Source organism: Felis catus, chromosome A2 (assembly GCF_018350175.1).
Source record: "Felis catus isolate Fca126 chromosome A2, F.catus_Fca126_mat1.0, whole genome shotgun sequence".
NCBI classification, from domain to species: domain Eukaryota; kingdom Metazoa; phylum Chordata; class Mammalia; order Carnivora; family Felidae; genus Felis; species Felis catus.
The window spans coordinates 106,946,708-106,961,739 of record NC_058369.1 but is presented as its reverse complement, the minus strand read 5'-3'; the positions used below and the strand labels follow the sequence as shown (position 1 = coordinate 106,961,739).

At 38.5% G+C, this 15,032-nt stretch overlaps 1 protein-coding gene across 11 annotated transcripts in view; it reads left to right on the top strand.

Annotated features, from left to right (window-relative positions):
* Nucleotides 1-15,032, top strand: part of ETV1 (ETS variant transcription factor 1) — a 92,831-nt gene that overhangs the window by 54,004 nt on the left and 23,795 nt on the right. For all 11 annotated transcript variants that reach the window (XM_019825535.3, XM_006929226.5, XM_011280411.4 and 8 more), the window contains one exon: nucleotides 2,436-2,683. In XM_019825535.3, coding sequence (XP_019681094.1) covers nucleotides 2,436-2,683 — 248 coding nt within the window. The remainder of the gene's footprint in view (nucleotides 1-2,435; nucleotides 2,684-15,032) is intronic.

Sequence of the window (15,032 nt, the reverse complement as noted above, 5' to 3'; positions counted from 1 at the left end):
CAGGGTGGGCCATTGAACAGATGCACATTGTGCAGGACTGAAAGGGAGAAAGAGTACAAACAAGAAAAGCAAGTTTTATTTTGTCCACTTCTGTTGACTTCCCAGAGTTCTCGACACTCGAGGCTCTCACACTTTGAGTGAGTGCCAGCATCAGAGATCGTGTCGTTGGCTGTTTGTGCGGAGTAGTTATTTCTTAGGGAAGGTGACTGCTAAACAAGCAGGATGCCTGTGTTTAGGTGACCTAACTCGGAATGGTTTAGCCAAATCCATTTTAGTTTCTCTACTTGAAGTCAAATATCTGAGACTGAGAACAGCCGGCCCGGAACTATAAGAGGGAAGCTCGGGGTCTTTTCCCACTGCCCCCCCACTGAGTTTTGAGGACAGCACCAGCTGGCCAATCCCAGGAAAATCTCTGGAGCCGTATGTTTCTGAGGAGGATTTCTTGGAGGGTTCTAGCCAACAAATGACAGTCCCTTGGTTATAAATGGCAGATTTGCTCTGGAAACAGATCCTTTCTCCAAATAGCCCCCTCCAGGCCGGGCACCCCACTTCACTCTGGGAACGCTCTCTGGCCAACTGGGCTGCACCCTGCTTCCTTTCCTCAGGCTCATTCTGTTCCGAGGGCCAGCCCTTTGGCACTTGTTCCTGAACCCACTGTGCCGGAGCCCTGTCTCTCTTTCTCTGTGTTTCCCGCCACTTATACGCTGTTTTGCTGTATCCAAGAACCGTCAGCATGCTCTCTTTACCCATTAACTCTCTTCCAGCGGCTAGTTGAGTCACTGTACCTTTACCTTGTCCAGTGCCTCATTACAATGGTGCGAGACACTCGTGTGTTTGGTATATATGTAGTCCTCGGCAAGTACGCGCTCGAATCGGGTTGAATCGTAGAAACAAATGGCTTGATTCTTTACAAAGCTTTTAGTATAAGTGTTATTAACTTCCTTTTAAGGCTTCACAAGTGAACTGGTTTCTTATTTTAACGTCAAGTTACAATTTTCTGATTCACTCCTTGACAGTTCTTAATGATAATTTCTGTTGCTTTTTTTGGCTAATGAAATAAGCAAGAGAAGGGAAATGAATGCAGTGCCAGTCAGCCTGTTTTGCAATATCTGAGTTTCTAAGTTTATTTTCTGCAGGTGTAGGTGGAATTTCAGTGCCTTCTATGGCAGGCAGGAAACTTAGAGTTAAACCACAGGACCGTGAAGAAGGAGCATTTGTAGACATGCTAAAGCGAGCGCATTGCCATTCTTTCACTTTTACCTTATTTTCATTTCACCTGACCCAAATTAAATGTTAACTTTCCAAATTAAAGTCTCAGGAATGCTTTTAGTGTGTGTGTGTGGGGGGGCAGTTCATGGGTTTATATTTGCACATTGAAGTGTATGGTAGGTTATTTGTAAGCACTCTTGGGGCATTTTAGAGCAGGTTTAAATCTTTGATTAATCCACATCTTTGTGGTGGGTCAGTGATCTTATGTTTGAGAAAGACGGAATTGAATGATGATGTGATTAGCCCATCATTACACAGCATAACCAAGAAGGAAGGAACCTAGGGGTTCACTGTCAGCTTGTTCTGAGTCCTCAGAAACTTCCTCATGACCTAACAGCACAACGTGTCCCAAATCTTTGCAGCAAATACGTCTTGTTTCCATCTTTGGAGGTCTGCTGTATTATGTATGCTTACTTTTATCAATCGGATATTTTCTTTGAAGCCATTGGAGGCTCATGTGTGCTGTGCTGCTGTTTGACAAGGGTGGTCTTTCAAACAACCAGCTTAGATTTTAGTCTCTGTATTATTTCCCCTTTTAACTTCCCACCAGAATACAGTGTTTCTTAGAACACTGGTGAAGATTTAAGAGTCCTGCCTGTTTGAAAACAGGGCTATTCCTCTCTTGCTTCCTCAGGAACTGATGGTAAGGGACGGAAAACCAAAAAGTAGGTTAGTAAAAACCTGGTTGATTTTTGGTATGTTTGTTGATTGGTTTGTTAACATAATTAAGAGACAGGGGATGCAGTTTGGAATCAGATTCTTTGTGTTTTTCCTGGTTTGTTTTTTCCTTATATATATAATCATTTGAGACTCTCTTAATATGGAAATTTGGTAAATGATCCAACTTGTTAAGAATTGGGCATTTTAGCGGTTAGGGTGTGTGTTTCCTCAATAGTACACTGCTCAAAGCACATCTTTCACTTACTGTAGTGTTCCAAAATGGTACTGCAGGGGACTAATTATCAAGGAACACAAGTCATATTATGATATAAAAAACACGGTGCTACTGACCCAGGAAGGAGAAATCTAGTGAGTCCTTGCAAAAGATTTACACTTCGGGTCAGTTGGTATCATGCTCATTAACAAAACAGTTAAAACTTGTACCAATATTGTAAGGAGTATTCCTTGTTACCCTTTTATTTAAAACGTGCTCTCTTATTTCCCAGATTTCGCCGCCAGCTTTCTGAACCCTGTAATTCTTTTCCTCCTTTGCCAACAATGCCAAGGGAAGGACGTCCTATGTACCAACGGCAGATGTCTGAGCCAAACATCCCCTTCCCCCCTCAAGGCTTTAAGCAGGAATACCACGACCCAGTGTATGAACACAACACCATGGTTGGTGGTGCGGCCAGCCAAAGCTTCCCTCCTCCTCTGATGATTAAACAGGAACCCAGAGACTTTGCATATGATTCAGGTAGGCCCATGCTTTAAGTTACGTTTAAGACATCATTTCACTTGCTTGTCACTTTGGTTAGTGTTGGCATCAACTTGGGCCGCTCATGACCATTTGGTGTGGAATCTTTCTGATTTTATCCTCTCTTTGAATCTTTCTCTCTGTGTGAAGTTGAACCATCAAACCATTTTGGCTTGAGCTCACGGTTGAAATAGTGTCTAGAAATGAAAGCAGTCCAAAGAAAAGTGTAATTTGTAAAATCAGGCATACTCTCAGTCCAAAAGAATAGCATTGTAATTCTTTGGATTTGGGGCTTTCTTTCTATTTTGCTGTGGTAGTGTTATCTAATCATGTTGGTTACAGAAAGTAATATTCTTTTGCTTTGGCTCATTTATTGGTTATAACTGTTTCGTCCTTTATTGGTGGTGATACTCCAATAGTCCAGCAGTAAAGATTCTTACGTATTAGAAGAGGAAGAGCAAAAATAAAATATCTGAGTTTCAAATTGGTTTATTCATAGAGTTTAGCTTTGGTCTCACTGTGGCAGAAAGGCCCCACAAAGTAACATATCAAGATGGAGAAAGGGGGGCTCCTGAAAGTAAGAAAATATACACTGGTTACGAATATCACCCCAACATGTAACCTTGAGACTTTAGAAGAATTACTTAACTCCTCTCCTTTTCACCCATTATAATCTCAAAATCTGCACGTCTGCTTTTCACACATCTCAGGAATTTTGGAAAAAAAAGTATGAAATAAAGCTAATGCTTATAAGAAGGGCACCATGTTCCTACAAAATATTATTAATGTTATTGTAACTGGTGAATAGATGACTGTGGACTTGGAAATACCTGAAAACAATGTAATTTCCTCTTGATGCAAAGTTATGGATATTCTTTATGAGGAAACTTTTGCTTCTCTAGGAATAACTCTGCTAAGTTTTTCTATTCTACTTGAGGAAAGAAAATTGTCTCTAGTTTGAGTTTTTAGCTTGCATAAAATTACCTGCTTTATTAGGAACTGCTCTCGAAGCTCAGCAAGGGGGAGCCTTATGACTGAGAGTCTCCCTTTGGCCACCATTCTTCTGTGGGCAAGAGGTCCAAAGGATGAAGAGGAATTGCCTGCTCAGAGGCTATGTCTCCACTTGTGGAAAGAGCACGAGCTACAAGGACACATGAATTCCTAGCCTGATTGACCCTAAGTCCATTTCCACAGTCTGAGCAGGTCTTTCCCAGGCTCGGCTTTCTGAAGGCAGAACGCGTTGCCCCTGTGTACACTCCCAGGGTCCACGGAAGCGGCTTCGAGGTAGCTCTTTGGGGCAGAATGAGAATGGAGCTTGGATGTGCCCGTGTGCTTGCGTATGAGGCCCCCATGGTTTACATGGTATATGGAACAGTGTAGGGTGAAGGGATAGGAAAAGAGGAAGAAAGGGGCGTGAGCCAGGGTCTAAAGACTAGAAGCTGGCTCCATAGCATCCTTTGCCCGTGCTAATCTTAGAGAGTTCTCCAAATTCTAGATTTGACATGGCCTTCCGGTTGTTATGAATGATGTATTTCATTCATTTCAAGGATTGGGAGGAGAAAATGTACTCATTAGCTGTTTGTTAGTTAGTTTACAATTTAAAAAATGTAAGCATGTGCCATGAGGGCTTTGATTTGAATGCTTGTCTCTCAGGCCCTGTCATTTGCAGACTACATGTAGTTGAAATGCATCATAGGGGTTTCAGTTTAGAATTTTTTGTATTTGTCCATAGTTTGTCCATAGTTAAGAACCCTACAATGCATTTTATTATAGATAAGATTCATTTTTCTCTATAAACTTTAAGTCCTTTTAACTGATGCTGTCTTTATTTCCCAAACTGTATTTCGATTTGCTGTACAGTTTTTTGAAGTCACCACGATTTTAAGAAACTTTATATGGAAATCATATAAAACAGTCCAAATAATTTGTTCAAAGGGACTTAGAGAGCATAGCATTTAAAGAGCATCTCTGTGTGTTCTAGAAATGTTTTTATATGTATAATCATACCAAGATTGACATTGAAAGCATTTTTGGGGGGCGCCTGGTGGCTCAGTCCATTAAGCATCCACCTTTGGCTGAGGTCATGTGCCTCACGATTTCTGAGTTCGAGCCCCACATCAGGCTCTGTGCTGACAGCTCAGCCTGGAGCCTGCTTCGGATTCTGTGTCTCCCTGTCACTCTGCCCCTCTTCCACTCACGCTCTCTTTCTCTTTCTCTCTCTCAAAAATAAATAAACATTAAAAAAAATTATGAAGCCTTTTTTTTTGATTCTGTAGTTAACTCCATATATGTATCTTTTCCTCATATTTATGTGATAGGTAAAATTATGTATAACATGGTATTTAACGTGTGTAACTTTGCTTGAGGAGATGTGAACCAAGCAAGAAAGAGATTTAAATAACTCAGTGAGGTAAAAAATAAACAAAAAAAGTAACCTGGTTTTGTAGGATTTGATTGCATTATTTGTGGGCCATACATAATAGGAACTTCAGAGTCAATCACTGTCCGACCCTCAAAGTACAGATATAGACTAAAAAGCATAGTCCATGTCTTAGCTCAGGCTTCTCTAATAAACTACCATTGACTGGGAAGCTTAAACAACACGTTTCTCACAGTTCTGCAGGCTGGGAAGGCCCAAGATCAAGGTGCCAGCAGATTTAGTTCCTGGGAAGGGCCCTCTTCCTGGCTTGAAGATGGCCACTTTCTCACTATGTCCTTGCGTGGCAGAGAGAGAAAGAGAGTGAATGAGCTCTGATCTCTCTTCCTCTTCTTATGAGGGCACTGATTCCATCATGGGGGTCCCACCCTCATAACTGAATCCAACCCTAATTCTCTCTCAAAGGCCCCATCTCCAAATATGCTCACAGTGGGCATTAGGGCATCTACAGTGAATTGTGGAGGACATGATAATTCTGTCAGTCATAGTCCAGTATCCAATTTAATTTTTTTTTAATTTTTTATTTAAAAAAAATTTTTAATGTATGTTTATTTTTGAGAGAGAGAGAGAGAGAAAAGGACAGAGGGAATGTGAGTGGGGGAGGGGCAGAAAGAGAGGGAGACACAGAATCTGAAGCAGGCTCTGAGGTGTCAGCCCAGAGCCCGACCTGGGGCTCAAACCCACGAACTGTGAGATCATGACCTGAGCTAAAGTCTGGCACTTAACTGTCTGAGCCACTCAGGTGCCCTTCCAATTTAAATTTTTTTTAAAAAAAATGTTTATTTTTGAGAGGGAGAGAGAGAATACGAATGGAGGAGGGACAGAGAGAGAGAGGGAGGCACAGAATCTGAAGCAGGCTCCAGGCTCTGAGATGTCTGCACAGAGCCCCACGTGGGGCTCGAAATCAAGGATGGTGAGATCCTATCTGAGCTGAAGTCAGATGTTTAACCAGCCGAGCCATTCAGGCACTCTATCCAATTTTAAAGGTATATGGGGCATGTCTTTTGTGAAATGCACATTATACCTTGCAAATGATTTGTACAACACTTGTTTAATATTTGAAAAGTTGTTAGTTTATATTCCTTCCTACCCTCCAAATTCTCTTGCAGATTGCTAAAATTGTACAGCACCTCTGAATGCTAATTTAAGTATTGCCAATAGGATACAGTTCTGTTGTGCTTGAGTAATTAAGTTGTAAAGTTGGAGCTTCTGGTTGCGGTCTAAAAGAACGGTGGTAACAGTGTATAACCAAGGCCTGTGAAAATTAATATGCAGGTATCAAAATATATTTCCCTGGCCACCAAACAGCTGGGATCAAGTTGACACATCTGTATATGTCCTACATTGCAGTCAACAAATATGATCTCCAGATATTTTGTTTCGTTGTCATTACTTCTTTCATCCCTTTTGAGAGCACATTAAATAATCTTTTTATGAAATCTAATGTATTTATCACTGGATCATTGATTTCTTGGTTCACTTACTGATGTTGAACAAATAGGACATTAGGAAATAGTTGATGTGATTTAAAAACAATGCAAAAACGTTTCATAGTTTACTTAGCATCTATGTTCCAAAGGTTTTCCTTTCAGAAGGCCTCCAGAACTCTTTATTGCTTAATTCAATATAACATAAATGTTGTGAAAATAAAAGAAGCTTTGTAAGTGAAAAGGCAGCATGATGATGCTCTAATAAAGCCTGACATTAATTATGACATGGGAAATGGAAGGTCTATTAGTTATAATTATAATTACAGGAATGCAATTTCAACTGCCGAGTATTCAAGCTAAAAAAAATGCAAAATATTATGTTAGTTGAGTAGAAATTTTTATTTAGGAGAAGCAAAGAAAACCTGAATCAGAAGACACTGAGAAGATTAAAAAAGATTGGTATTTAGGTCCAATTTGGTGAACCAGTGCAGTGTGTGTGATCATTATTATATTATGATATTAAGTTCTCGACAATTACATCTGTTATTGTTTTCTTTCTCTTCTTCTCGAGCTTAATAGTGCTGCACAAAGCAGTACACGGGTTTTTTTGTTAGTTTGACTTCTCCTGAATCCAGAGTGGTTTTCCCTTTCTTGCCCTAATGGCTAAGTGACTACATGAAATGGGTTGAATATGCGTTGAGTGCTTCAGTGGAAGTGCCTTATGCCACGCCACATTTTCATAGAATCATAGTCACTTTCCCATTTTCGTGTTTGCATGTGAGGTTTCACCGATTCACAATGCTGAACAAGGCAAATATTTTATATATGCATAAGAGCACATTTTGTTGGAGTTGTTTGTGTTCGTTGATTGGTTGGTCTTTTGTTTCATTTTTCTTTCTTTCCTTTTGATAGATTTTAGGGGTAGTATTTTTAGTGGCGTGGTACTTACATGAAACTGAAGTTTGGCTCAAGAAAACATCAGCACACAGTGTTCATATACTGTGATTAGATAATTTCACTCTGGAAATTATGTTAAGGGATGAAAGACACAGTGAATGAATGAGAGGGAGAAATGTTAAAAGTATATAGTAGTTGAATGGTAGAGTAAGTTATAGCTATCCATAACAGAAATATCATGCAGCCATTTGAAGTCAGTTTAAAAAAAAAAAAAGTTTAATGAAACGAGATGAGTAAAAAAAAAAAAATAGACGCACCGAATGACTCATGCAAATAAGACCCAATACAGACATACTGTGGCTTAAATTTTTTTAAATTAATTTATCTATTTTGAGAGAGAGAGAGAGAGACTGTGTGAGTGGGGGAAGGGCAGAGAAAGGGGGAGATAGAGAATCCCAAGCAGGCTGTGTGCTGCCAGCACAGTGCCGGATGTGAGGTTTGAATTCCTGAAACTTCAAGATGATGACCTGAGCCGAAACCAAGAGTTGGATGCTTAACCAACTGAGCCACCCAGATGCCCCATATATTGTGACTTCATACGCGTGATGATATCCTAAGCAATTTCTGTTTTGCCTGTGAAGTGCTTTGCATTTTAACAGTGCCTAGGTATTACTTTGCTAATCAGACAGGAAATATGTGTTCTGTTTTAAAATATCAACCCATTTGGAGTTGAAGAAGTATCCAAATTAATCACGTCAGTCCTTTAAGTGGAAAGAATGCTAAGTAAAGTATTATATTATAGTACCACATGCTGCAAACCTACCTGGCTTGCTATTAGTTTGTGTCCAGGACTGCCTTAGAGGTGGGAGCAGAATTAATATGCTATTTAGTGGATTTCTGGTTCATCCCTGCTCAGTGTTTGCAATCCACAATTAGTACTTTGTTCCTTTGCGCTATGGGGTATATTAAAATTTTTAACCTAGGAGTTGACTGAAGGGTAACACATGAATAAGGTGTTTTTAGCCCTCAGGGCCTATTCTATTATTCTAATTAGTTTAAAAGATGCCTCCCAGCCCTGTGGTGGAGCAGTGTCATCAAACAGCTGGGGAGGGAGATGGGGCAGAGGAGAACTTTCAGGGACCTGCTCCAATCAGAGATTGGGGGGCACTGCGTACCTTGAGCTTCCGGAGAGGAGGAAGTAGAAGTAGGGGGTAGTGGAGAAAGCTGACATCATGTGCCCCCTGAGGAAAGTGTTTTATATTTTTTAATGGTGTTGTCAACACTACTGGAAATTTGGAAATTGACACGAATAGTTGTTGTGTAGAATTATAAATTTTTAAAATCATGAAAGTTCTTGGAAATCACCTAGTTCACCTTTTTTCTCCACGCCCTAGTTGTACAGATAACACGCCTGAGGCTCTTCCATGTCAACTTCTCTCCAGGTACACAGATATTTTGTGAAACAGTTGGAAAGCTTACATTTGGAAGAATAAAGTGGGACTTTTCCATCCTCCCTTTTTAAATCCATTCTTCACCCAAGCAATCTTTCCAAGTTCCCCCTCTATCCTTCTTTATCACCCTAGGATTTTGATAAAGGCCCATAGGCAAACCTTTCCATTTAGAGAATGATTTTCTGTGTTTAGCATGTAGAAAAATGATACATAGGCAGAGAATTGATGAAATAAATACTGAAAATATATTCACCTCATATTAAATATGTTAAAACTAAGATTATGTTCAGTTTTCATCTGTCAGAACTGACACATATATCTGGTAGTCGTGTATGCCCAAGTTGGCACTTTAGTCAAGAGAGTTAAACATAAATACTCTTGGATTTCTAAAATGGCAAGAGGGGAAGATTTCTCCACTGTCATTGTTATTCCGTGTTTTTGCTGTGTTGGTAGCTACTCATCTCGGTCAAAGAGTAGGAAAAGGAGTCAAGTAATTCCTACTGCTGCTTCTAGTAAGCCTCGTTTGGGATTCCCCTTGCAGAGTTTATAATAATGTTTTAAGGTGGAAGTTAGAGGTTGAAATCAGAGGATAACAGAGCAAGACAACATAATTATTTTCTGCGGACACATAGAAATATGAGTAGGTAGTGCTTTATGTGTTTGGAGATGATTCTTCATGGCCTCAAACAGTTGGTCAAGTTACATAAAACTTCTAAAAAGCAAAAACATAAGAGCAAAATTTAGAAGGCTACAATTACCCAGTAGTATCTCTATACTCTTAGTAGACTAATTTTGCCACTACAAGAGTATTATCTCAGGAATGTTGTCATCAGGGTTTATTTATTTATTTTGAGAGAGAGAGAGAGAGGGAGGGCAAGGTCAGAGAGAGAAGGAGAGAGAGAATCCCAACCAGGCTCCACACCGCCAGCACAGAGCCCTTTTTGGGGCTCAAACCCATGAACCGTGAAATCATGCCCTGAGCTGAAATCTAGATTCAGACGCTTAACCAGTTGAGCCCCCCAGGTGCTCCAGGGTTCATCATCCTTTTAAATGATATCTTATTATTTATTTACAAGAGGAGATAATATATTTGAGAAATTGACTTCATGTGTATTTACTAATACATATTCCTCTGTCTTTTCTGAACATTTGAGTTACACATAAGTAAACAACCTAACATATTGCTCAGGAAACACAAGGAATGCAGCGATTACAAAAGGAAACTGTTGAAAAATGCTAATTAAAGTCAGATGTGACAGAGGGAGTAAGGGCTCCTGATAGTTATTTTGAACATCCAGGCTTTCCATTAATTAGTAGGCTTCATCATCTCTAAAATGGAAGGTCCTATGACCAATAATTATAATTTTATATTTTACATATATGAAATATTACATTTGAAAATATTCAACTTAATTTCATCATCTTACTTGCATATCTTGGAACCACTTTAAATAGAAGAATATTGTGGTTTTTTTTAATTCAAAGAGTGTTATTTAGGAATTAATAATTCAGTGTATGTTCACTCTTCAGTGATCTTGCCTCTGCTCCATATTTTCTCTGGATGGGAGATTATAGAATTCCTTATTATCTCCCCACCTGGCTATGTCAGGCATTTCAGTTTTGAATTCTAAAACGTGTTGGTAACTTTATTTATTCTTTGCTATTTTATTTACCAGATATTAGAAATCGGGAGATAAATATTAAATGGTCATTACACCATAGTAGATAATCTTTCACAGGTTTAAAGATGAATACTAGGCATTTTTTTTATGTTTATCCTCATTCTTTCTTTAATGGACATGGTAAAGATTTCATGAGAAATTGTTTAGAGATATATACAGAGATGGTTGACTGCAACTGTTTTCCCATATGGCTTCAGATCACTGGAAGAGAGAAGTGTTTTTTTTTTTCCCCCTCTAGAGGCAAGGACCAAGTTACAGATGGCTGATAAAACCTATTATATGTTAACAGTATTTGGTATAGGACTGACTCTTCACAAATCATTCCCATAATTGCTCATAAATAGCTTTTTTCTTCTAAAACTTTAGATGTTTTTAAGCATTACTGTCTTTAGTAATTTCTACCGTCTTTAGTAATTTCCAGTGCAGCGATGTTTATGGTTCCATGAACTTTGGCTTTTTGTAACTGATATTTAACACTCCCAAAGGCCAAGACTTGGCCCTATTCCATTAGTAAGCATCATTTGCTTATGGTTACATTTTCTCCTGAAACATGGCAGCTCATTCCCCCCCCCCCCATCCTAACTTTAAAACTATTGCTTCAAGAAATTCAACTGGAGAATCACTTGGGAATTTAAAGGAATGAGCTATTGATCCTTCAGAAACGTTAGCATTCTATCTGTTTCTCTAACATCCAAAGATAATTTTCTTTTCCTCAGCTACTGATTTGTGGACAAGTAGATCATTTAATCTCTGATTTTTAGGTGCTTCAGTTGTGAAGAGTGACGGTGATGACTTCCTAATTAATTCTGTTATTACAATAGAGGTCAGGGATTGGCCTCACAACTTGACTTTGCTTTTTATTGCCTAGCATGCATACCTCAAATGGATTTTCCTCATTCTTCTGAGTTAAAATAGCAAATCACCCAAAACAGTACTCTGGTCCACTGTATTGCTTTTTCTAAGAAATACTTAAATATGCTCTAAATCTACAGTTACAGTAAGTGGCATTGGCTAGTGATTTGATTTGAGAATTGAGACCATGGTCTGGATTTACTCTTTATGCATTAACACAGGTCAGATGGACAGGGACTGCATTTTAAGTCAGTAATGGAAGGCTGAAGGCTGTCTTAAACCAATCATATCAGTTTTACCCATGACTGATTGATCCCCAGGGGCAGAGCCCTGTAAGCATTTGTCTTACATGAATGGACTCTATAGAGCCTGGAGTTTCATTCATAAAATGGAGACTGAAAGGAAACACACACACACACACACACACACACACACACACACACACACACTCTGGAATGTCCATTTATACAGAGCTGAAGGGTGTAGTGTTCCATCAGCTGCTGCTTTTGCCAGTTGACTAGAAGTAATGATTAATGCTCATTGGTCCTGCCTGCATGTAACCCAACACTATTTATGGCCTTGCAGTGTTTCTAATGTATAGTGAATGAGAAGACAACATTCTCAAATCTGAAACATAAACAGGAACTGGTGGGTCTGAATTCCATTCAAATATGTCATTTCAGCCACACAGTGTTTGTCTAACTTGGATTTTACAGGCAGGAAAGGGGGAAGGGAGGGATAATCTGCTTGTGAGTTGTACTAGCATCAAAAAAGGGAATTAGAAGAGGGAGGAGAGAGTACTTTCATAGTGTGGGATTTTTAGTGTCTTTCTAAAGAAAACCACCAGGATGCTTAGGCCCAGAACTGCAAGTGGACAAAGTGATCTACAACTGTTTTTGTATGTGCAACTAAGATTTGAAATTAAATGGTTTAAGGATGCATATTTGGGTGTGTGTGTTTGTTTGTGTGGTTCATGAATGTGAACAAGAGGTAAGATAATATTATTTATTTTTTATTTTATTTTTTTTTAACGTTTATTTATTTTTGGGACAGAGAGAGACAGAGCATGAACAGGGGAGGGGCAGAGAGAGAGGGAGACACAGAATCGGAAACAGGCTCCAGGCTCCGAGCCATCAGCCCAGAGCCCGACGCGGGGCTCGAACTCACAGACCGCGAGATCGTGACCTGGTTGAAGTCGGACGCCCAACCGACTGCGCCACCCAGGCGCCCCAATATTATTTATTTTTTGAAAGTAGCTATTTGAATATCTACTTTTAAGGTTAGAATGTTGTTACAGGGTATTTTCTTTTGCACTTAAAGGATTTCTATTTCTTCAGTGAGTTGAGTATTTCATAGTTTAGAGGAAAAGGGAGGCTTTTTGTTTCTATGAAATACTTTTGCCTAACACATGAGGAATGTAATTGAAACATTTTCAAGGAAGTTTTGTCACCTTAAATAGATGGTTGTTTTTATCATGTGTGTGAGAGAGATTTTTAAGTTAATTGTTTCTAAAACTCTGCAAAATGTTACTAGGAGAGATATTCAAAGGTAACTGTGCTCATAAAATTAAACACAACCAAGTGAATATACTATCATGTAGCATCATAGAAATTAAATAACAGCACAGTATCAAAAAGCAGCCAAGACAAAACTGAGAGAATGACACGCGTGTGTCACTGTGATTTCTTTACCATTTTCTGAAATTTAGTATGTTTGAATACTCTATTCTGGTGACCTTTTTTTTCAGTGTGCGGGCCTCCACAGTGCACTGCTTCATCTGCATGTTTTTGTTATTCTTAGCATTCAAAAACAAAACCTCCCACTTTGTATGACACTGGAAATATTATACTGAATTCTGTGCCTGATGACTGTTTACTCTCTTTGTCATATCAAGTATGTTTTGTTGCCTCTTTTGTCCTCAGTTTCCTTATTTATAGAACGGGGCAAATAATTCCTCTACCTTCCTGTTTTTGTAAGGATTAGATATGATGATGTTTGTAAAGCTACTAATATATATAGTATTAGGTGTCCAGGCAATATTAGGGGATATCTTTATGATATGATTTTATCTGGACCTCTAGAGATTTTCTAAAAGGCTGCTAGTCCTGAAGTAAGATGTCATTATTATTATTTCTAATATTTACAAATACACTTTTGGGGACCAAAGGATAAGACAAAGTGAGAAAGATATTCTTATGTGAAGACGATCCAATTGTGCAAGACCAACAAGGTACTGAACTATTATGCTGTCTGCGACATAGTGAGCAATCATAGAGAACTTGATACTAGTATTATTCACGTTCGAAGCCAGTAGAGTAAATATCTGAATATTACAGTGATCCAGTGATCCAAGGAGAGATGAGAGGGAGAGGACAAAGCCATTCATGATGTGGTTTGCTTCAAATCACGTAGACTCAAGCAGAGGAACAATTCAGTATCAGAACTCAGCATTAACACTTTCACCTCTTCAGATTTCTTTTTTTTTTTTTTTTGGTGGCCTCAGTTTAGCATAGCGCATCTTTTCTTGCATTTTCTTTAAAATTTCTGTTAATTGTCAGAGTACAATAATATCTAATAAACAGAGTTACAATATTTCCTATCACTTCAATTTTATTTTTAACTCTAACTAAATAAAACCTTCACAGGCTTGTAAGACTTGGAAAATTGTCAGTCTGCTAGATCATATAAGCTAATCCTGTTTGAATCTGGTCATTATTTGTGTAGGATATTGTCCCCCCAAAACTTAAATGCTTAGAAGAGAAGTTTGCAGTTTCATAGATAGGTTGTTCTATATTGTTCTTTCATGTTATGTAGCCTTTATGTTTTAAAAGTATCTGAATGCAGATAAAAGCATTACTTTAAAAAAATACTTTACATATACTGCGCAAAGCATATAAAGAACAATAGTTCTCCTTCTGTCCTCAATTCTATCAACAGTAGTCTCTGTATTTCCAGGCTGTGGTGGAAGAGAATATCTCTACAGATTTTATGTTATTAACAGTTTACTCAAAATCCCAATGAAAAAGATCCCATCTAAGTGTGAATGAGGTCATACTAAATTCATCACTGTCTTCCCCAGATTTGAGCCAACTCCAACTTTTTTGCCTTTTTTATATGAGCTTCAGCAACCTAAGATGTTACTTACATCCACGTAGAGCTTTTGTGACTGACGACAAATAGGTCTTATAAAACTTCATTTTTTTTTTTTTGCCATCCCACTTGCCTTCTCTCTCAAGTGAATTCAGATGTACTCATCCTGAGTCTTATTTTAGAGTTAATTCTTTTAGATTTGTTCTATCATAGAGAGATCATATGAGTGTAAAACATTCATTCCCCTTAGCATCCTTTGCAGAAAACTTTATAAAACATAATTTTCTCAATTAGCTACATGAAATCTATTCATAGGGCAAGTAGAAATGCATAGTAAAAGGATGCTAGACTAGGGTATATGTGAATGCATTTGCATTTAAATACATCTTCATAAAGCTCCTGTTATTCCTGCACTCTAGAAAATCTTTGGATTTTAAACACTGTGCCAGGAAATGGGGAGAAACAAACAAAACAGTAAAACATGAAGTTCAAGACAGATAAAACTTTGGC